General features: G+C 39.8%; 1 protein-coding gene across 1 annotated transcript in view; it reads left to right on the plus strand.

Annotated features, from left to right (window-relative positions):
* Positions 1-962: 962 nt before the first annotated feature.
* LOC139589212 (chondroitin sulfate proteoglycan 4-like) overlaps positions 963-21,969 on the plus strand; it is a 37,211-nt gene continuing 16,204 nt past the window's right edge. The window contains exons 1-6 of the mRNA XM_071425417.1: positions 963-1,152; positions 6,404-6,567; positions 7,169-10,729; positions 11,578-12,048; positions 12,852-13,028; positions 18,844-19,042. Of these exons, the coding sequence (XP_071281518.1) occupies positions 1,074-1,152; positions 6,404-6,567; positions 7,169-10,729; positions 11,578-12,048; positions 12,852-13,028; positions 18,844-19,042 (4,651 nt within the window). The 5' untranslated portion in view covers positions 963-1,073. The remainder of the gene's footprint in view (positions 1,153-6,403; positions 6,568-7,168; positions 10,730-11,577; positions 12,049-12,851; positions 13,029-18,843; positions 19,043-21,969) is intronic.

A 21,969-nucleotide genomic window follows, 5' to 3' on the forward strand; every position in this document is an offset into this window, starting at 1 on the left:
CATTTATGTAACTTAAGGCATGTCTGCATATTTGAATTAAGTGTGGTAAAGGCTTATAAATGACTGGCTGAAATGTGCTCTTTAAAAACGTTTCCTAAGGTGACTCTTTGTGGTTTTAAGCACAGGACTGCAGTGAGGAGGTGCGAACTGTATATTTTTTCTAATTTAGGACCTGTACTTGTTATAATCAGACCTTACCACTACAAATAGCTTGGAGGATGTTGTAACCAGGTAGGGGTTAGCCTCTTCTCCCAGGAAACAGGATGAGAGGACATGGTCTTAAGCTGTGCCAGGGGAGATACAGGATGGACATTAGGAGGAATTTCTGCTCAGAAAGGGTGATTAGACATAGGAATGGTGTGCCCAGGGAGATGGTGGAGCCACCTTCTCTTGAAGGTGTTGAAGGAAAGGCTGTATGTGGAGGTCAGTGGCATGGTTGAGTTGTAGTGGTGGTGTTTGGTCATAGATTAGCCTCAGTTTCAGAGGTCTTTCCAGCCTAATTGATTCTATGATCATCTCAGCTTCTGAAACCATTGTTTGGTCTACCTGTAACATGTTTCTTTGCTAAAGCAGTGTGATGCATTTCTTTATGGACAGCATGCAAACACTGTGAGGGATGTAGATGTTCCAACCAGCAGAGGGAAAGGTTTGGGGTACCTCAGAGCAGCCTTCCACTGCGACAGGCAATGGAGACACAGGGTGCGCAGTGGATGAGTACGGACAACAGCTGTAACCCACATGTGGGCAGGTCCCACCCGAAGCACGCTGTAACCCACATCAGTGGGACAGCAGGTCCCGCCCGAAGCACGCACTAACCCACAGCAGTGAAGGGCACTCAAGGCTCTGGGAAAGCACTGCCCCATCTCCCGTCCCAGGCCGGCGCTCCTGGAGCGGGGGCGGGCCGGCGCTGGGGCTGCGCTGTGAGGAAGGCGGGAAGGAGGGGAGGAGGGCGGAGGCCGTCCCGGGCGGCGGGCGGGGAGCGGGGCCGTGGCACACGCCGCCGCTCCCCAGGGCTGCCCCGCGGGCCCACCGCCGCCGGCTCTGGGGGAGCCCGGCCGGGCCGCTGCTCCGGCATGGCATGCGCGCCCGCCGCGCTGCTGCGGCCGGCGCTGCTGGTGCTGCTGCTGGCCTCCGGCCGGCCCGCTTTCGCAGGTAGGGCCGTGGCGGGGGCCGGAAGGCACCTGCGCCCACGGGGAAGGGGCGGCCCGGCCGCAGCCCCGGCGCCCGCGCTGCTCGGAGCGCTGGAGCGACTTGTGGCCGGTGTTCCCGCGAAAGCAGCAGCCCGACGGGGAGTGGCCCTGCCCCGGCCCGGTGGGGCGGCGTGGGCCCCGTGCTCGGCCCAGCTGCCGCCGCAGCCCCTTGGCCGGGAGCGGGAGCGGGGGCGGCGGGCGGGCGGCGCTGGCGGCGCACAGGTGGTGGGACGGCGGGCATTTTATGAGGGCGCGGTGTCCTCTTGTCCTAGAGTGAAGGCCGAGCTGTCCGCTCCGATGTGAACCCGCCTTGTGCCTGCCCCCTCTCGGGCTGCAGAGACGCTGGGACTTGACATGGCTACCCTTCCCAATAAAAACGTGGATGCTTTGCAAGCAACGTAGATGTACACCTTTTCCCTCCAACTCCTATCATAATTTTAGTATGTCATGAGGAAAAGTGCTGAGGTAGAAACAGGAATATTCCCTGCAATTCCTTCCCTGCTCCGTGCGTGGGAAGTAGTAGTCCCGATGATAAGTATCAGCCAGCAGCTGCAGGTATCTGGGTTTTAGCATGCAGCTTCAGCTGTTCTGTGTCTGGCTTTTCAAGACAGGCCAGGCACCTCACCAGTAGTGATGAACATTAAGGTATGCGTCTTGGGCAGTCATCAAAACCACTGAAACAGCCAAAAACTTAACCTGCAAATTCTGTTTCTTATTGAGATGTAACTTGAAGTGCATTGCAATTTGAGCTTGAAAGACTGCTAATAAAGTTTATTACTAATATATATTTTAAAAACTATTGGATTAGCACGCAGTTGAAGAAATACGATTTTTCATCCACCTTCATCCACCTTCTGTTCCTCACTGTAATCCCCTATGAGACAAACCAATTGCTGTAACATTCTTTAGAAATCTCGAATGGTCAGTTTCTGTGGTTGTGTGGCATCTCTTTCACTAGCTGAGAAGACTGGTTAGAAATAAACTAAGATTTAATTATAACCTTAAAAAAATAGTTTTTATCTCAGAAGTTAATGAAGAGATTAATGAAAGGATTAAATTCAGATACTGTAAATGAAATACACCCATCTTTTCTTTCCATGAGAGAATTTCAGTGATGGAGCTCTAAGTGATGTTCATCAGTTTTGTGAGCGAAGACCCTGCAGCCAGAGTGGATGGAGGAATTTTTTTATTCCTCATAGAGATGTCTCAGACGTACCAAGGATGTCAGAAGATTTGAGTGCCACTGAAATGGCAACCTCTAGTAATAGTAGCATTGTCTTAAATGACATGACAAAGGGTTTTGTGGATATTACTGATGGGGGTGTTAGGCCAACCAGTGCTTTATAGCTTGTTGTTAGAGTAGTGTCATCTGTCCCTGGCGCTGCAGGGAGTGCAAGGCAAAGCCAGATGATACATTTCCAAACCACCTGGTAGGAGCACAAGCCTGCTGCTTCTAGGTGCACCAACCTGTGATGCTCTGCTTGAGCTGCCTTCAAGCTGAGATTTGCTAGGCCATGTGGACTGACTTCATCACCAGGAGAGCTTGTTAAATCCAGCTCTCTTCATTTACTCCAGGTGATGTTACAGCTATAACCTCACCCAGAGGCAATCTAGCAAAAGGAAAGAAAACAGTCAAAGGCTGGGAAGGAAAAAACCCATGAGCTTCTTATAGGCAGTACACTGAAATTAGGTTTTAAGTGACTTTCTCAACTCTTCAGTTGTCAGTGAGTTTCTGTAATAGAACCAGAAAATAACATTAGCACTGTTCATTTCACATTCAGTGCTTTAACTACAGGACTGTCTTTTATCTGGAAGTCATAGAATGCTTTGGTTTGGAAGGGACCTTTAAACATTGTTTCTGGTGTGTAAAGCATTTGTAAATGCAGCATAGGGATAATTCTTCATTGTGTCCATTTTAGGTGAGTATAAGAGGCTTACACACTCTGGTAGTTTTTGATTTACCCTCAAAATCTCACTAGATTTTACACTGAAAAAGTGTGAATCAACCCTGAGAATTCCATTTTGAATAATTGTTATATTTAGCCTTAAAGGGCATTCCCAATGAATCTGGCAGCTTCCTTTTCCACTTCCATTTTTCCTCTGTCTGTACATTCTGTTAATACCATGTGCTATCAGTTTAGATAAGCAGACAAAAATTGGAGGAATGTTTTTTCATTATAAACTGTCCTGTTTTGATTATTTGGAGGTTTTTTTCACCTCTCATTCTGCTGCATTACTTTTGCTATTTGTCCTTGTAACAAAGCTTCATTAACCCAGCTCCTGTGGGTTGAAATATCAGGACCATGTTTTGGAGAGTGTAAGATTTGTGAGCAAACCATATTATATATTCTGTGGTAGTGGTGATGTTTTTTTCAATCTCAACAGTGGAATTTGATCCTATCTATGATACGGCAAGTAATGTGTCAAAAAAAATAATAAAAAGGTTCTACTAGCTGTAAAAGAAATCATACCAAGGTACTGTAGGTGGCTCAAAATCTTGTTAACTGGTGGATCAGTGCCTACCTGCCCCACCTTCAGTCACGGATTCTGACTCTGAGGAGTTTTGTGGAAGGCAGAAGGTTTAACTTATGTTTCTTTTTTTCTTTCCAGAAAATTCAAACATAGTATAAATATCAAACTGTTGCCCAGTGGTACTCTGCAAAATATTGACTTCACAGCTTCATTCTAGTTACTCTAAATTGCAGTGAGTGATGCATAATCTCTCTGCCTAATTTCTTCCCCCAAAATCCAATATATGAATTTAGCATAATATAAAAAATTACAATTATTTAACCTATTTCCTGTCTTTTTAGTTAGTCCGTATTTATACTGGGGATTTGTCTCTAGTTATGTTATTCCACCACTTGCTTTAAAGAGGAGGTCTTTCTTTATTTGCCCCACAGAATAACATTTTTATGTACAACAATAGGTCCTCTCAGTGTATAAATTTAATCTAAAACCTGCAAGGTGTATTTGAGCTTTTTGATGAATGCTTCTTTTAAACTAGAAGCAAACTGCTGGAAAAGCATTCCTTTTTGTTCCATTTGGGATCAGTTTTTCTAGGCAGAGTGGTGACTCTTTGGAAGAAATGTATGTATTTCAGTAATGTAAAGATCTTTCCTGTGTTTCTCTGGGTACTTCATATAACTTGATATTACATAGTTGTTGGCTGTGAGTTTTGCTGAAATCTTGCTCTTAGAAAAGCTACGTAGAATTCTTATATATCCTATAGCAAATTTTTAGATACTATTACTGATTGTTGTTTCATGAATGAGCTACTAAATTAGGTCTTTGATTTGGTACTCTGCACAGAATCCAGTTCAGAGTCAAAGTCACACTTTATAGGAGTTGTCAGAATGTATTTGATTAAGCAAGGGGACAGCTAATGTAGGAACTGGAACATTTAAACCTCAAAAGTCCTCTGTAGTAATGCTTGATTTTAAAATGAGAAAATTCTTTCAGAATGAAGCTAACAACTGCAAAATAAATATTTAACTGGTGGTGTTCTTACAAGCTGTATCCAAACACAGCTGAAAGCATCATAAACTTTGGCAGATGGAATTTGAAAATAGATATGTCTGGAAAAAAAAAAAAAAGGTCAAGGATCAGCTTGAAGGAATCAAAGCTTTTACTAAATCCTCCTTAAGTACGTCAAGAACAAAAACCCTGCAGAGGGTCCATGCAGCCAGTTGATTAAGTTACTAGTATAAAAGAGGCACTCAGAAAGGGCATGGCTGCTGCAGAGAAGCTCAACTAATGGCATTTACTGCTAATTGGGAAGATTCCCAAACTGAAACTCCTTTTTTGGGGTGGTGGAAGGGGAGGAGAGGTGTTGACCTAAAAGAACTTGGTGATGAAATAACTTGGTTGCTAAGGGTAATATCTGATCTCATGCTTAAACTCCCTGGTACCCTGGTACTCCCTGGATGGTGGCAGGTTTTATGCTAATATTTAAAACAAGAATTACCAGGGGACTGTAAGCCTGACATCCATAATTCAAATTTGTAGGTATTGTAACAAATGATAAAAGATGCACAAGTGAGATGGATCAATTTTGAAGGAGTCTTTAAGATATCTTTAAAAAGTTCCTTACAAACCCCTTGGAGTTTTCTTGATGGGGGTGGCAAGGTGACCAAGATTTAGAGTTTCGAAAGACTTTTTATAAAGTTTGCTGCCAAAGGCTTTTTAGCATTCATTGGAGTGCAGGGCTTTGTATATTAAGTAATTGATTAAACAGGAGGAGTGGTAGATGATTGATATATTTTTTTTTATGTGTCAGAGAGAAGTTACCAGCAGAATTTTGGAGGATTTGGTCCTTGGATCTGTTGCATTGTTCAAAATAGCAATAATGGGGTAAAAGTAGTGAGCAGTCACATGAAAACTCTTAGTGATGTTACTGTTCCTCAGAGCAGAAAAGACGGGAGAAGACAATGAAGGAGGCTTGTTCAGATTTGAGTGGGTGGCCACCAGGATGGTGGGGTGGTTGGAAGTTGCATACAGGAAAGAAGAGGAACGCCCCATGTTAAACTCTTCTTGATCAGGCCTAGCTGCATGCCTAGCCCTCCTCTTAGCCTCCGTAGTCAAAGCTCCCGTATACGGCCTACACCTGTGACTGCCTAAAGCCCACGTAGAAGCCCCCATTGCCAGCTCCATGCTGCTAGCAGCCCTTATGCCTGGAAGAGAGGGATGAAAACATCTGAAAATGACACAGGTGACAGGAGACTTGTGGGTCTTATCTGCAGAGGTGACATAGATTGTCTCTGATGGAGATGTAAGAGCATGTTGTAGATGAACATGTGTCCAAAGAGAAACTAGAGGAATACTTCATAGAGAAATTCTGTTGCAACTCCAAAATAGACTGGGTGTGACAAGCTCAGGAAAAGACCTGAAACAAACAAACAAAAATTAAGGAATACTTGAAAAAATTTTTCAGTATGATTGCATGGTTCTTACCATTCCAGTCATCATTGTTGGAGATAAGAAAACTGGGCTGTATTCATCCCTTGTCCACTCTGGTATGGCCATTGGCCTCTTATTAAATTGCTTGGACAGGTGAATTTGATATCTGAGATTTATTTTCATTTGTACGTGAATAAGTATATAGAAAATAATATAAATTGTTTACATATATATAGGTATGAATGAGAAAGACAGATTTTTTTTGTGTGTGTGTGTGATTGAGTTTCCTATTTCTTTTCCTTTATTTCTTTCAGTATCATTTTATGGTGGTAGCTTTGTGGAGCTGAACATGGCAGAAGCATCCCCTCAGACATCCTTGCAGTTGCAGTTTCGAACAAGCCAGCCACAGGGACTGCTTCTTCTTGCAGCTGGGAAGACCGATTATTGTTTAATGGAGCTGCGCTCAGGATATGTACAGGTATGCTTTGTAACTGTAGCTAAAAATTATGTGTAGCCTGTGCTTATCAGAGTTTTTCTTAAGGCTGTTATCTCTAACAAGATATCTAAACAAGTTGCTGTTCAGAGAAATTGAAATGTCACTTAATATAATTGATAATTTCAAAGTATGGCTTTTATTTCTTACAGTTATATCTCTATAGCCTTTGAGATCTCTAGATCTTAAAATTAAGATTGTTGTGTTCAAAGCATGAGGTTCAGCAGAGACAAAATTTCAGATTTGATGATGTTAGCATTACAGAAAATGCTTGGATCTGAGTATTTGTATTTCTGCAAGGTAATCTATTTGATCTATTTGAAAGATCACTTTCAGTTGGGCTCTCAGGAGTTGTTGTTTCTAGCAGAATTGCAGTGGAGTCCATTGCTTCTTCTGCAGTTATTCAAACATCTGTGATGACAAGTAAACACAGAATTTTATTAGGATTTTATTTTTTCAAATCTATTTTGTAAATTATATGGTTAGTGTAAAAATATATGAAAATTAATGTGTTAACTATATCTTAATGTATGATTGTGAAAAAGATAATTTTGAATTTTTATACTTAAAATTCTGTCTCTTGCAGTTGAGAATTAACTTTGGTGTGGGAGAACGAGTACTGCATTCTCAGCAAAGATCTCAGCTGAATGATTTGGCTTGGCACCTTGTTGAACTACATCATGAACATGATAATGTCACATTGGTAATTGATAAACATGATAGAACTAGTGCAAAAATGCCTGGAATTCTTTATGAATTAAACATTGATTATGGCTTCTACATAGGTGGTACTGGTAAACTTGATGTTCCCTACCTTGTTGGAGCACTACCCAGTTTCCGAGGATGTATTGATGGTGTGTCATTCAATCAGTTAGACATTCTGATGCCTCTGAGACCTTCTCCTGGCTTCAAAAACATCCATGAAGTTTCAGTGGGGTGCAGTGATGAATTCTTTGCAGGTGAAGAAGAACCTATTAGTTTCTTCAGTTCCAGGTCCTATATTTCTTTCCCCTCATGGAATATGGACAACGAGGGAATCTTCGAGTATGCTTTACAAACCTCAGCTGCACGTGGCTTGCTGCTTTACCAGCCTGGGCAAGCAGGAGATTTCATTGCAATGGAAATGGAAGATGGTTTAATTAAAGCTTATATTGGAAAACATGAAAGTAGAACCCATCTTTCTTCTCATAGGTCAGTCAATGATAGTCGTTGGCACTACATCAAACTGAAATTTACTGCAGAATATTTGCAGCTAACATTGGATGAAGAAACTGTGAAAAAGTCATTACCTCCCCAGAGTAAGTTGCCCCTTCTGAAGGGATCCTTCTTTGTAGGTGGCGTGGATGACAGCATACGATCAGAAGTGATGAAGTTAATCTCAGTATCTGGGAAGTACGCCAGAGGAGGATCCTTCAAAGGCTGCTTAGGGAACCTGAAAGCCAACTCAGAAAAGAAATCACTGAAGAATGTTCTAGTAACTAAGGACATTTCAGCTGGATGTGAACTGCCAAGTTCTTTAAAAGCAAATCTTTCTTTAGAGACAGCTGAAAAGAACCCTCCTGTGAAAGCAGCTCCTGTATTTGCCATTTCCCATGAAAGCTCGATTTCTCTGGGCAAGGAAGACAAAAGCCACCTTTTAGTTCTGAGTAACTTGATTGTGCTAGAGGGTGAACAAGCTTCACTTGAATCTAAGCATATTAAAGTTAACTTAGACTTTCAGAAATTAGGAATTAATCAGTCAGAAATTCTTTTTGATATAAAGAAACCACCCTCTCATGGACACTTGAAACTGAATGTTGAACCATTGCAGGAGGTAAATACATTTACTATGCAGGATGTGTGGCAAGGGAAGATTCTGTATGTCCATGATGGCTCTGAGGACACTTACGATTATTTTAATTTCTCCATTTCTGCCAGCAGTGAGAAGATTGTGCCTCCATATTTGCAAGGAAATGAGCAGCATATGTTTAGCATTACTGTTACTCCAGTAAATGATGCACCTGAGATCATACTTCCTGAGGGAAACTTGCTTCTTCTCTTAGAGAACTCAAAGAAACGTTTGACTAATGACCTGATAAAGGTTCTAGATGAAGATACCGATTCTGTGGGTCTCAGACTTTCAGTGCTTGGAAATCTGAATGCAGATGCAGGATTTTTAGAAAATTCAAGGCATCCTGGAAAAGCTATCACTACTTTTTCTAATGAGGATTTAGACAAAGGCACTGTTTTCTTTGTCCACACAGGTGTCAGGAACTCAAGGATTGTTCTCAGGGCAAGTGATGGTGAGAAGGTGAGCAACACTGTTGTGTTACGTGTCATGGCAGTTCCTTTGGATTACAGAGTTGTCAACAACTCAGGAATAAATCTCCTCCAAGGTGTTACAGCTCTTATAAGACCTAGGCATCTGGCAGTTGAAACAAATGCTGTCCTCCAGGAACTGGAGATATGGTATGAGATCACAGAGCCACCTCACTTTGGTCAGGTCCAAAGGCAGCATTCAAGGGGGGTATGGAAGCAAGTCAGCTCTTTTTCTCAGCGCTCTCTTCAGCGCAACCGGGTGAGATACTGTAGCACTTTTAAAGACATTCAGCTGGAAAACATTACTGACCAATTTAAGTTCAAAATTAGCATAGGAAACAGACTCAGTGAAGAGCACACATTTCCAATCAGAGTGAAATGGTTAAGGTACAATCTATTGAAACATGCTCCTCTAGAAATTGAAAAACCAAAAAAGAAGTACTTGAATTCTGATAATCTGTTTGCCGTGATTGCAGATCTAGAAATACCTGAAGATGAGCTTCATTTCAAACTTCTGTCCCTACCAAAGAATGGACAGATACTGCTTAATGACCAGCCTTTGAAAGAAGGTTCAGTCTTTAGCCAAAAAGATATTACTGATCGAAAAGTGGCATATGAATTAATCAGCCAGTACCATGAAGGCTATGATTCATTTAGATTTCTCATTTCTACAAAGTATCTGGATTCAAATTTCTATGACTTTGAAGTCTACATCAAATCAGATTTCCGAAACATTATTTTGACTAACAATGGCCTTAATGTTGTTGAAGGGGAAGGAGAATTAATAACAAGCACAAAACTATTTGTGCAAACACCAGATAATAAAACTTTCCAATATGAAGTTATACAGTTTCCTAAGCATGGGAAATTAAAACTTACTAATTTTTCTGGTTCATTTGAGAATAATGACAATCTTACAACTTTCACTAATAAAGATATAACTGATAAGTGCCTTATGTATGTGCATGATGATTCTGAGACCGTGTTTGATGAACTTCTTGTCAGAGCTTACAGCAAAGAATCAGGAAAGGGGGTAAGCTTTGATCCAGAAGTAGAACCTTTGTCAGTAGAAATCAGATTCTATATTTCCATCCAACTGAAGAATGATGAGAAGCCAGTTCGCATAGTTGATAAGATATTTGACATAGTGAGAAATGGGCAGCGATTATTAACTTTGGCAGATCTTTGCTATCATGATCCTGATTCTGATTTTGATGATGGACAGTTGCTATATACTAGACGTGGTATTTCCAATGGGGACTTGGTGCTAACAAATGATACTTTGCATAGACTCTTCCAATTCAAACAAGTGGACCTGGAGCAAAAGCAAGTCCTGTTTATGCACCATGGTGCAGATTTTGGGCGTTTTGTGCTTTTTGTGACTGATGGCAAGCACTATACTTCCTTGCTTCTGGAAGTTAATGCCACCGACCCTTATGTTAAGTTGGTAAATAATACAGGATTGTTGGTTCAAAAAGGGAAAGAAGAAACTCTTTCAACAGCTAACCTCAGTGCTACTACAAACCAAGACATAAGAAATGATCATGAACTTACATACAAGATACTCTCTTTCCCAAAATACGGAAGAATATATGTGAATAATGTCTTAAAGGATTCCTTTACTCAGCTTGATCTGATAAAGGGACATGTGACCTACAGACATGATGACAGCAACAACCTTATTGACACATTTAACTTTACAGTCCATGCTGGAGATGTCCATCTGGATGCTGGACTACAGGTTCGCGTGTATTTGGAAAGTCAGCAGCAGCCACCAAGGATTGTGAACAGAAACAATCTCTTGGTTGAAGAAGGAAAACCAGTTAAAATCAGTAAAGGAAAACTGCAAGTAGGTTAACTGTGTTGTCCGTTCCTCCAAACTTGTAGTAAGTTTTCCTCAGTTCTTTTAGCTGTTGGCAGTGTCTTTAGTTTGTGTCTTGTCTTCTTTAACTGCATTTGATTGCCACTAATATGACTGCATTCTGGGTGCTTAGTTCAGGAGAAACTGACACTAGCAAGCTTCCATTTTTAGGAAGGAAAATGGATCATGTTAAAGAAAATACTGGCCATAGTTTTTGACTCTCTTACATATTGGTGCATAAGAAAATGATCATTTGGAGATTCTGCATGTATATTTTTGTTTTAGATGTAACAATTATTTGTACTCCATGTAATTGGTCTTAATTGAGCTGATGGGAAATGCCAAGGAAGAAAGGAGTTTTTTTGATTTAATTTGGAGCTAGCCCAGTTAAAATCGTTTAAGAGTGACATCCAGAATTTAAAAAAAATAAGTCTCAAGCCTGAGGCCATTTCTGTGTGATTAATTCTTCTCTGCCCAATTTTTGTGTGTAGCCTTCCAGAAGCCACCACGAGAGGGCTCTGGCTGCATGTCGCTGAAATCCTGAATTCCTTGTTTCAGGCAGGGATCTGTAGATGTGAGGCCAGTAGGTAATTATGCAGTACGTTCCTTTTAAACTTAAAAAACATATTTGGGGTTGCAAAATGGCTCCCATGCAACCTTTATTTAACATGTGTCTGCTTAAAGTATTATATTGTTTTGGGAACTGTGTAATCCAACTAAGTGCCAGTTTAGTTAGGTAGACAATCCCAGAATTAAAAGTGAAAAATTCAGAAGAGAATGATAGAATTTCTCCCACTTCCATTTGAATAATTTTGGGATATGTTCTTGAATTGAAGGTTGTTCATGAAAATAGTCCTCCATGTGAGATTGTGTTCACAGTAAGACAGCTTCCAGTACATGGATACATTCGGAAGTTTTCCTCGGAAGAAAGTTATCTCAGTTCTGACCAAAGGCCAGCTTTGAGCTTCACACAGCAAGATGTCGACGAGGGCAAAGTTCAGTATGTGCAGACAGTTTCTGACCAACTACATGACCATTTTTTTCTGGATGTGACCAATGGTGTCAGAACAGTGAGTGGAATAGAGATCTCTGTAGATATCATCCCCAGAATGATTCCACTGGAAGTACAGAATTTTACAGTATTTGAAGGGGGCTCAAAAGCCCTGGTGGAAGACTATTTAAAAATTTCTAGTGGACACTTTGCAGGACTCAGCTGTGAATTCATTTTAACTGAGCAGCCAAAACATGGGTATGTTGAAAACTCTCGTGTTCCTGGAATAAAGTTAGCCACATTTACCAGAAAACAGGTAATGTCTTTAGATCTTCTTAGACATAGTCTTGATTAATTATTTGCTTTGCTGAAAGCTGTGAGATTTTGTGAGGGTAGTGAGATACAGGAGTTTGAGCTTTATTCTGGCCTTGAGTTAAAGACCTTTCTGTTTTTTCTGTCTGGTCTTTGGAGTGGGGAGGGAGGCTGCCTTGTTGTGGGGAGCCACATCACTTTCTTGATGGCACTATTGGCACAGACTAATGTACTGTAGCCACAGTAGACTGATGGGCCACTCACATTCAGGCAGAGTTGTAGATAGTTCCAGATTTTGCACTCTGGAAATGTGGGACTTTGGGTGCATTTTGAAAAGACCAGAGGAAGTGCTATGTAGATTGAACAAGTAGAAAAGTGGGGAAAAAAGTAATTTTTTAGGTAATTTCTTTGCTCACAGATAGCCACTATATGCACAATGTGCTAATTTTCAGTAATTCAGCTCCAAGAAGCAAGATGGTATCATAGGTCACCATCTACTACTAGCTCTGTGTTCAGTTTATAGATTCCAGGAAACATTGTTAAATATAGTGGGGTTGGATTTCCATTTTTCCTTCAGGAGGAAGGAAAGAATGCCAAGACTGGCAAGATATTCTGACTAGAGGAATGGACAGATGAGCAGTAAAATTTACTGTTGTGAATGGAGCAAAGATAGAGGTACAATCTGATATTACATCATAAACAAAATGTTCATAGAATAAATACAGACAGCCATGACTAGGATGTTTTTCAATGTGACATTTATTTTCTTCTAGCCTCTTTAGTTTTTCAGCTTGTTATATTTTTCAGGTGGAACAAGAATTAATCTACTATGTTCATGATGACAGTGAAGAACTGATGGACAGTTTTACTGTGATAGTAAATAACACGGAGTTGTGGAAACAGAGTTTACCCCGAACTGTTTTTATAACTGTTACTGCAGTAAATGATGAAGCTCCTGTTGTAAAAGTAAACAGAATTCTTCAGGTATGTTTGTCAACCTTTTGGAGTGTTAAAATAATTCCATTAATTCTGATGCCATTTAATGCACCTTCATTAACAGACTTGTGTCTGGTAGGATAGTTAGTATAATATGTAGTAGTCCTTGGGTTTAGAGAAATTAATGCTAATGAAAGGAGGCAGTACATAGGTTATTTGTATTTAGGAAGATTTTAGACATGGAGAACTATTTTGGCTGTTGTAAAGTTTATCTAGATGGCCGAATGAGCATTCTTTTAATCTTAAAGTTATGTGAAGTCTCTTGGACTGATGTAGGGCTTGTGAGGGTGGATGGCTTGCACCTGGATGTTTGTTATATTTTTGTGTTGTTTGCTGAGGTGTCTTGAGGGCTGTTAATGAACATGTAACTTAGGAAAGTACCAAGAATAGTGATGAGAATGAGAATGCCAACTTTTCACTATTGTATTTGCTCAGCCTTCCAACCCTATGCCTCTTGCCATGAAGTGCACTAAAGGGTCAGACCTGCTGAAGTACATTCTACTGCCTGTTCTTGTCCAGATATGCCAGTAAGATGGGACAAGAGAGAATTTATTATGTGTTGGGTATCTCTTAAAGCAGGAGTGGTTCTCTTTTAAAAAGTTGCAATAATATAATGCAGTCTGTGGAAACCTAGGGTCATCAAAATATTAGTCCAATCACTGAAGCTATTACTTCACAATATCACAGTGTGATACTGTGAGCTAAGAAAAAACATGTTATCTTTTTTTAACTGCCTTCTCCCCAGAAAATCCTGAAGAAAATTTTAAAGATACCTTTAACTAAAGCTACCTTCAGCTCTTAATAACCATGGCTGACTTTTTAATTTACAGATCTTTGACAAGTTATCTACCACTACAGAAGTGACTACTGTCACTTCAGTTTCAGTGTATTTTTAGATTGATTAATTATTTTGTTTTTGTATAGTATTTAAACCAGGACATATTGGTATAGTATTTGTTTGTGATACGATAGCAGTCAGTAATGAGAACCATTTTAGTAAGGACTCTGTGCCCAAAAACCTCCCCACATGTAAAGACTTTCAATCTGAGATCTGATGAGTAAAAACAAATTAAGTGACTCCAAAAATCAGGATGAAATGAACATGGTCAGCTAAGTGGTCACAGTAAACCAGCTGGAAGACATCAACATGGAGAAGGTATTTAGGAATAGGCTTGAAAGAAGATAAGCAGGATATTTTGAAGCTGCAATCATTCCCAGTGCTCTGTGTTGCAATTTATAAATGGGTGGTACCAAAACATGCATTTAATTTTATGTAGTTAATTGTGTATTGAAGAGGGAGAGTGTATTACCCTAAAGATAATGGTAACCTTGTGTTGTATATTTCACATCTCTTCATATGAGAAAATACATAATTTTTAAACTAGCTGTAGTGTAAGTATTGTACAGCTTCGCAGTGGAAGCAGATAATCTGCAGATGCCCACAACAGAAGATAGCCTGCCCTGTTCAGAGAATGCTGACAGAAGGGCAGACTGCATTAACAAACATTTGGGTGGCACAGAGCACAATCTTCCCTGGTTTAAGTAATCACAGTAGAACACTACAGACATCAGCACAGCATGCAGCAATCTTTGTCTAGTCACAGAGAAGAGAGCACCATGTTCAGCCAAGTTTTTTGGGGTCTCTGTTCTGGTGCATTGCTGGCATTAAACTGTTGGCATTGAACTGCTGGAATTGCAGTCTGTTAAAAAGATCTAAGGCTGTGTAGTGCACTGCAATGCAGCTTATGGATTTTTCTAAAAATATCTGTGAATCTAGGCTTCCCAAGAGCAGGATTAACAAAGCTTCACCTACACAGAGCTGGTCCTTTCTACTGGGGAGGCAGTCTGTGTACTAGAACCAGGATGCTGCATTTGTGCCTGTGGTTCTGCTAATCATGCAAAAACTATTGTTGAAAAATCAAGTTTGTATCTGTTGTGAGTGGCTACCATTATGTACACATATGGTGGATTCACATGCAATCTAAAACAAATTTGGCAGTCAAGTTATCTGATGGGAGGAAAATGCTGAGATGAGTCTTCCTCGAATCAAACTGGTACATCCTCGGTGGATGGAAGAAGATGGGTTTTCCTTAGTCCTCCTAAATATTGAGATGAGATGGGCATTCCTGTGTAGGGTGATGGTGGCTGGCTCCACGTTCAGCCAAAGTCTGTGCTCCTCAAGAACATTGCTAATGTTAGATACTGAATAATAGACAATGTTGCTTTTAAAAACTCAGTAGCTCTTTTATCTATTTTGTAAGGTTGGAAATGTATACAAAAGTATAAAATGACTGACCACTGCTGTAAAAATAGAAGTCTGCTAGAACTGTTGGAGTTGACTGAAGTTTCGGACCTCAGAAATTTTGCAGATCGCAATACAAAGAGTCAGAAAGAAATGCTGAATGTTTAAAAATACAGGCTAGGATATGGCATCTGCTGCTGAGAAGTAGCTTATGTGAAGAAGTACATGTCAAGAGGTGAAGAGGCCAGTGATGTTGCTGTGGGCATGTGGAAGTTAATTTAGGCCTTTGGGCTTCTGTCTAAATTCAAGAAACTTTGGGTGTGTGCACACATGCTAAATGAGTCTAATTCTAGCTTCCTCACTTCAGAGACAGCCATAACATCCCTTCTTCAAACAGCCTTGTCTGTTGCTATCAATGTTATGAGCACCATGGGGGGAGTTTCAGAGTGACAGACATCCAACCATTTTGGGAATTTTTCTCTGTTTTTTTTCTAGGAAGCAGAAGTAAACGAGGGTTTAAAGTGTTTTGGTTTTGGTTGGTTTTTTTTTTTTCTGGCTCAGAATTTATGACATAACATCTGAGATGCAGAAAGTTTTACTGTCCTGAGAACTTCTGTAATCCATTTAATTTAAATACTTTACATTGCAACAAATTTGTGAGATGTATTTTTATTTAGAAACTTAAATTATTAGCATTTTAGATATAATTTCTTAAAATTTCCACAGGTTCTATGGACTTCTTTTTTCTGAAATGGGAATGGGTAAAGGAAAAAGGATGTTTTGAAGAAAATCACTATTCTGGCATTATATGCTGCAATTATACGTGTTTAAATACATGGGTGGCAATGCTATGAAATGACTGTATTCTTCTGCTGCCACAAGAGGGCTATATTTTCCTAGAATTAGTTTTTTTTTAAAAGCACAAATTTAAACTGATTATTTGTGTCGTTTTCTCTAAATTGCTCTCTAAAGTGTTAAAATGTGAATACAGACTGTCTGGTAGAATATGTGGCATGCAAGAGATACTGATGAGCTGAATCCTGTAAGTAGAGCAGAATAAATTATTTTACATCAGCAAGGTCATGAACCTTTTTTTGGACTATGCCTGTTTAATATGTTAGGCACATGAAAAATCAGTGTCATGCTACATCATGGAGGTTCAGATACAGTTTTCATGGTGCTCTTCAGGGAGATTTTGATCTCAGATATGAAAAATAATATACTTGTAACACTCTGCTGTGTTCTCAGTATTTGCTTCCCCATGGTTCTTTTAGCTCTTAGATCTTTCATTCTTCAAGGATCATGTTGCAGGCCATGTATAGTACTTAAAAAGCATTAAGTGGTAGTGTGCTGAGACAACAGAATTAAATACTGACATTACAGAAAAAACGGTTTTCTAGAATTAGAAATTTTAATTCTTTTTTCCTTTAGTAAGGAAAATAACTTGAAAGTTAGTGAGTCATTTGTAACATGTGTCCATTATAATTTTATTTCTTTGCATATTCTGTATGTGACCTTTTATTTTCTTCATAAAATAATTACACAAGTACTACTGAGACAAAATAAAATGTCTCAGTGCAAAACCTGTGACACTGATGTGCTTATTTGGTGCCACTCACTAAGTCACCCTGTGCTGTTAGTTGTCATTCTGTGCCATAAGTGCCATTCCTTATCAAAACTTAATATTAGTAATTACGTTACAGCAAAATACATATTTCAGGGGAGAAAATAACTATTTGTTAGTTGAAAGGTATTTTTTATTATAAACTTACTTTTCAAACTTCTTCTGATTAGAAAAAAAATCAAACTTCATTTTAGTACCTCTTTTTCCATGGCACATATTTTGTGACACAATGTAGGATCAAATCTTTCCTCTGTTGAAGTGTGGTGGCACAAATTTCAGTCTCTTAAAATGTTTTCTTTCATGGTTCATGTTAAAAATAGAATTAATATTTAGTGAATTGTGATTGCTGAGTTTTGGCTCTGGTAGAGGTAAAATGCTCTTTATTAAGGATCATGTGTCCCCTTCAACCATTTGGTGTGATGTTACTACCAGATATTTATTAAGTGTACTTAGACCCTGGGAAGACAGGGAGGAATGATGCAGTGTGTTTTGAAGCTCGAGCTGAGGTATTTAAAGGTTTAGGCTCTTAAGATTTTACGCTATGTTATAAAATGTGTATGGAAATAATTGATATTGATGTAGTGAATATTTTAGAAATTTCACTTCATGTTGAGATAAATATGTATTGTTCTTTGTTAGCACTTCTGTCTGCATTTCCAGATATATGCAGCAGAGATGAAGAACAAAATAGGCCATTGCTTATCCTTTCCAAACAAGAAATTACCCAGTCAGATAGGAATGAAACCCAGAGGGCAGTCCTTTCTGCTTGAAATAAGGGACCTCAAAGATCATCTAACTCCCCCTGCCATGGGCAGGAACATCTCCCACTAGACCAGGCTGCTTGAAGCCTTATCCAGCCTGGCTTTGAACACTGCCAGAATTCGGGAATCCACAACCTCCTTGGTCAACCTGTTTCAGTATCTCACCACTCTCACAGTAAAGAATTTTATCCTAATACCTCACTGAATTTCCCCTCTTTCAGAGTGTACCCATTCCTTCTTGCCCTGGCACTCCAGTTCCTGTCAGAGAATCCCTCTCCAGCTTCCTTGTAGGCCCCCTCAGGTACTGGAAGGTGTCTGTGAGGTCCCCATACAATCCTCTCTTCCCCAGGCTGAACAGCCTCCATTTTCTCAGCCTGACTTCTAGAAGGGGTGCTCCAGTCCTTTTATCAATCTCGTGGCTCTCCTCTGAAGTTAGACTTAGAATGTGCTCCAGCTTTATATTTACCAGAAGTAAATAATGGTTTTTATACCATCTTTCTCAAAACTAGTTAACTATTTTTCTGCAATTGTAACCTGCTAAATGGTAGGCAGCTGTTGTTGGAGGAGGCATTGGTTGTTTCATATCCCTGAGTGCTCCGAGTGTCTCTGGGTTTTTAGTGCACTAAAAAAGGGCCTCTGGTGCATTCAACTAGAAGAAAATAGTGCAGCTACAAGAACTGTTCCATTTGTATTAGAGTTTGTGCTGTCCCCAGGCTGTTTTTCTTTCATCTTTTCTGCTGGTGAAAGTAGAACATACTCAGAGTCTTACCTGCTGTGAAATACATGACACTAATATTCATGTGTATGTGTTGGAAAGCAGTTCCTTGACTCAGTTATCATAATACAATTTTTGTTATGTTTCTGAGAATTTAGAGCACTTGCACTCCAACTGTCTGAAACTCTTAACTGGTGTAGGGTGTGTTTGCTTGTATTATTTCAAGGTCTCGTATTTTACAGACTATTTGCCAGGATGAGCTATGCCAGTCTGTGATCAGAGATTTGGATGAACAGTTAGGAAACCTATTATAGCTCCGAGTGTTGCACAGCACAAATCTTTATTCTTCCTTTTTCTTGGAGTCATGTGTCATCCATCCCCGTCCCTTGTCTCCTGTTGTTCCAATTTTCTTTTGTATGCATTTTCTTTATTTATTTTTAAAATTGTTTTTGCTTTTCTAGGTCTGGGTGGGTTCAGTCACAGAAATAACTGTTGATGACCTCTGTGCAGAAGACAAGGACTCCTCACCATCAGAACTGGTGTATTCTATTACTCCACCTAGCAATGGACACTTGGCTCTGAAGTCTTCTCCAAACAAGAGCATCCTTACTTTTACCCAGGCTCACATAATTAAAGGGCAGCTGGTATTTGTACACAATGGTATGTGGTTTCAAAAATATCACATCTGATACCAGAATAGTGCTCCTATTCAGTATATTTGTGTTTGTAATGCATTAAAGATCCCATTGTAATGTCACAAAGATCTTGGAACACTGGTTATGTGAAGTATTATACACTGGTTATACATTATCTCTAAAACTAAACAAGATGTCTATTTAAATGTGTGCTCACTGAGAAACCTTGATGTTCTTTTGGTTCATTAGATAGCAGCCTTCTTTCTGAAAGCAGTTTTGCAGTAGGGGAACATTTCCATGCACCTTTCAGAGATAGGAAATCCATTTTTTTGACTACTGTGATAGAAAATTTCCTGAAGCCTTTCTGTCTTGCTACAGTACAGAGCTGTTCATGGACCAACAGTCTCACAGATACTTGCCATAGTGCAGTGATGGATGATGAAGTTATGGTTTATCTGTGTGATGTCAGTGTCCCTTTCAGGTTCTGAAAGAATTAAGTTTTAAACATTGACTCTTTCTCTTATTGTCCAGAGCTAGAGATCAGGGATTTTTTTTCATGTGGAAGAATGTGTAGGAAATAAAGAAGTTGGGGCAGCTTCATGCATCCTTGAGTGGCAGTAATGGGAAGCCACAGGAAATAACTTCCCAGTGGGGTTCCAGCCAGAAGAGGTAGGGCTTTCACAGGGTGATAGCTACCTGTTTTCTGCTCCAGCTGTATTACTACTTGCCTCAGTTGAAAGAAGAAAGGAGTTGCTACAGAAGGAATAAATCATTGTTTTGGGATGGAGATAGAAGAGACACACTGCTCTCCTACCAGCCCTGAGGCAGGCTGTGCTCCCTTGGGTGCAGAAGTCACTCCAGATTTGTGCTGTCTTCATGAGGCTGAAGTACTGTGCCTTATGATGCACTGTCTTGCAAGGTGCATATGTGTTGCTGAAATTGCTTTACAATCAGCTGCTGGTGAGCTGTAAGTATCCTGCTCAAATAATTTGGTCAGGAAATAAAAGTTCAAGAGCATGATAGAAGTGAGCCAAGCTATTTAAATTGTTCCAAGGGAGACTTTGACATGTAGGAAGCCCTTTGATGATGGTAGGACAGGGGTAAGTGTGGGGAAATTAATCTGCTCTGTGTTCCAGAAAGGGCAAATGCACATATGTAGTCCTAGAGAGTGAATCTTGATTAATAAAACTGAAAAGAACAGAAAATTTCATTTTCCAATGAGTGGGAATGTTGTAGAGTAAATTTGTAACATAAAATTACCCGGCTTGTGTGTCAAGTCTTGCAGCTGCTCTGGCTTTGCTGTCTGCTCAGCCTTATGGTCTCCAGTGCTTCACAAAGTACTCTGGTCATTTTGCTTCTTTGCATTTCTTGGTCAGTGGTTTTCCTCCCTCCTTTATCTTGACCTGTTGCTGGAAATGTAGTTGTTACTCCCATCTTATTGCCTCCAGCCTTACCTGGGGCCTTTCCTTATGTTGTTGCTGTCATTCAGCTTTTTATCCCTTTTCTCTATGTTTCCTCTGTTCCTTGTTATCAGTCTTACAGTGTGTGCTGGCTACTTTGTCTCCTCTTGGAAGTACCCCTGTCTACTCTTCCTACTCACTTCAACCCTTTCCAAAAACACAGGTTCTTCTTGGCTGAGGCAGCTCTTCCATCCTCTGGCTACTCCCCATGGCAGTATGCAGTTTTTACACCTGTACATGGCAATGACTCTTCATTCTCAGTGTGTTTTTTACTGCAAGTGAAAGTACTACTATACTTTGCTTTTATGCCTCTAAATTAGACCTCTCAATTTTCCCTTCACATTGCTCAGCCTTATGAGTTACATTTTGCTGCTTATTCTGTAGTGTGAGTTGCAAATCTTCCTCTTTCTCTCATGTTTTTCCTTGGATTTTTGTTTCTTTCCTCCATAATCTCTGATTGTTCTATCACCAGTGTAAATGCAAAACTAGAACACACTTTTCCTTTTCTGTACCCCCCTTTCAGCATAAGAATTCCTTCTCTTTTTCACTCTTGCTTCACTCTAGGGTTCTCCTCTCTCACTTTTGCAGTATGAGCCCTGCCCTTAAACCCTCACAGTATTCTTCTTAGGGGCAGTAATAAATTGAACGCTTGTTGCTGATGAAGTCTTTGTGCTTCTCAGTGTAGCTTTTACAAACCTTCTTTCTAGTGTCCTTTTAATCACCTCTGATCAGACACATTTTAAAAAATTAATTGTGATAAAATGATAAATACTCCACCCAACCAGAACTTCAAGATGCAGTTCTGTTCCTGACTGCTGATGACAAAATGTCTATGTCAATCAAGCAGTTGACCTGCCTTAGCCAAAAAAAGCAAGAGAGGCTGCATAAGCAGGTTCATTTTGGGTTATTTTTCAACTTAGTACAAATAGTAGACTCTCAGATGCTTTTTTGAATAAGCAACTGGTTCTTTTTTGTTAGAATATATAATAAAATAAAAACTTTTAAAATAAAAGCAATATGATCAGATCTTTCAGCGCTTCTTCAGCTGCCTGGCTAATATAAGAGCATTTCCTAGGTATATTTTTAACTGTAATCTCAGAACACACATTTGATTCTTCTGATATGTTAATTTATAGTTAGGCAAAGTATGATGATCTTTACATGAAAGTATGTGGTACTCTGGCTTTTAGTATCTATATTCTTGTAGCAATATCTTATGGCTAAATTGGGCAAAGCAAATACAAGAGCGTGGTAATTCTTTGCAGCAGTTAATGTTTCACTTCTTTTTTTGTTTTTTTACCTAATTGAATAACATGGACAACCTCTGCTTAAAAGCAGCCTGTCAGTTCTGAGATATGTATTTTTACAGGAATCCACTCAGACTCCTGGAGCTATTTTGCTATTGCTTCTGCCAAAGTACATACAGGTCCTAAGATTAAAGGGAAAAATGTGCATTTATTATGAGTACACATAACCTCTGAAATAGTTTAAG

Source organism: Agelaius tricolor, unplaced genomic scaffold, assembly GCF_023055355.1.
Source record: "Agelaius tricolor isolate 1412-34295 unplaced genomic scaffold, bAgeTri1.0.p SCAF_4, whole genome shotgun sequence".
Classification (NCBI taxonomy): domain Eukaryota; kingdom Metazoa; phylum Chordata; class Aves; order Passeriformes; family Icteridae; genus Agelaius; species Agelaius tricolor.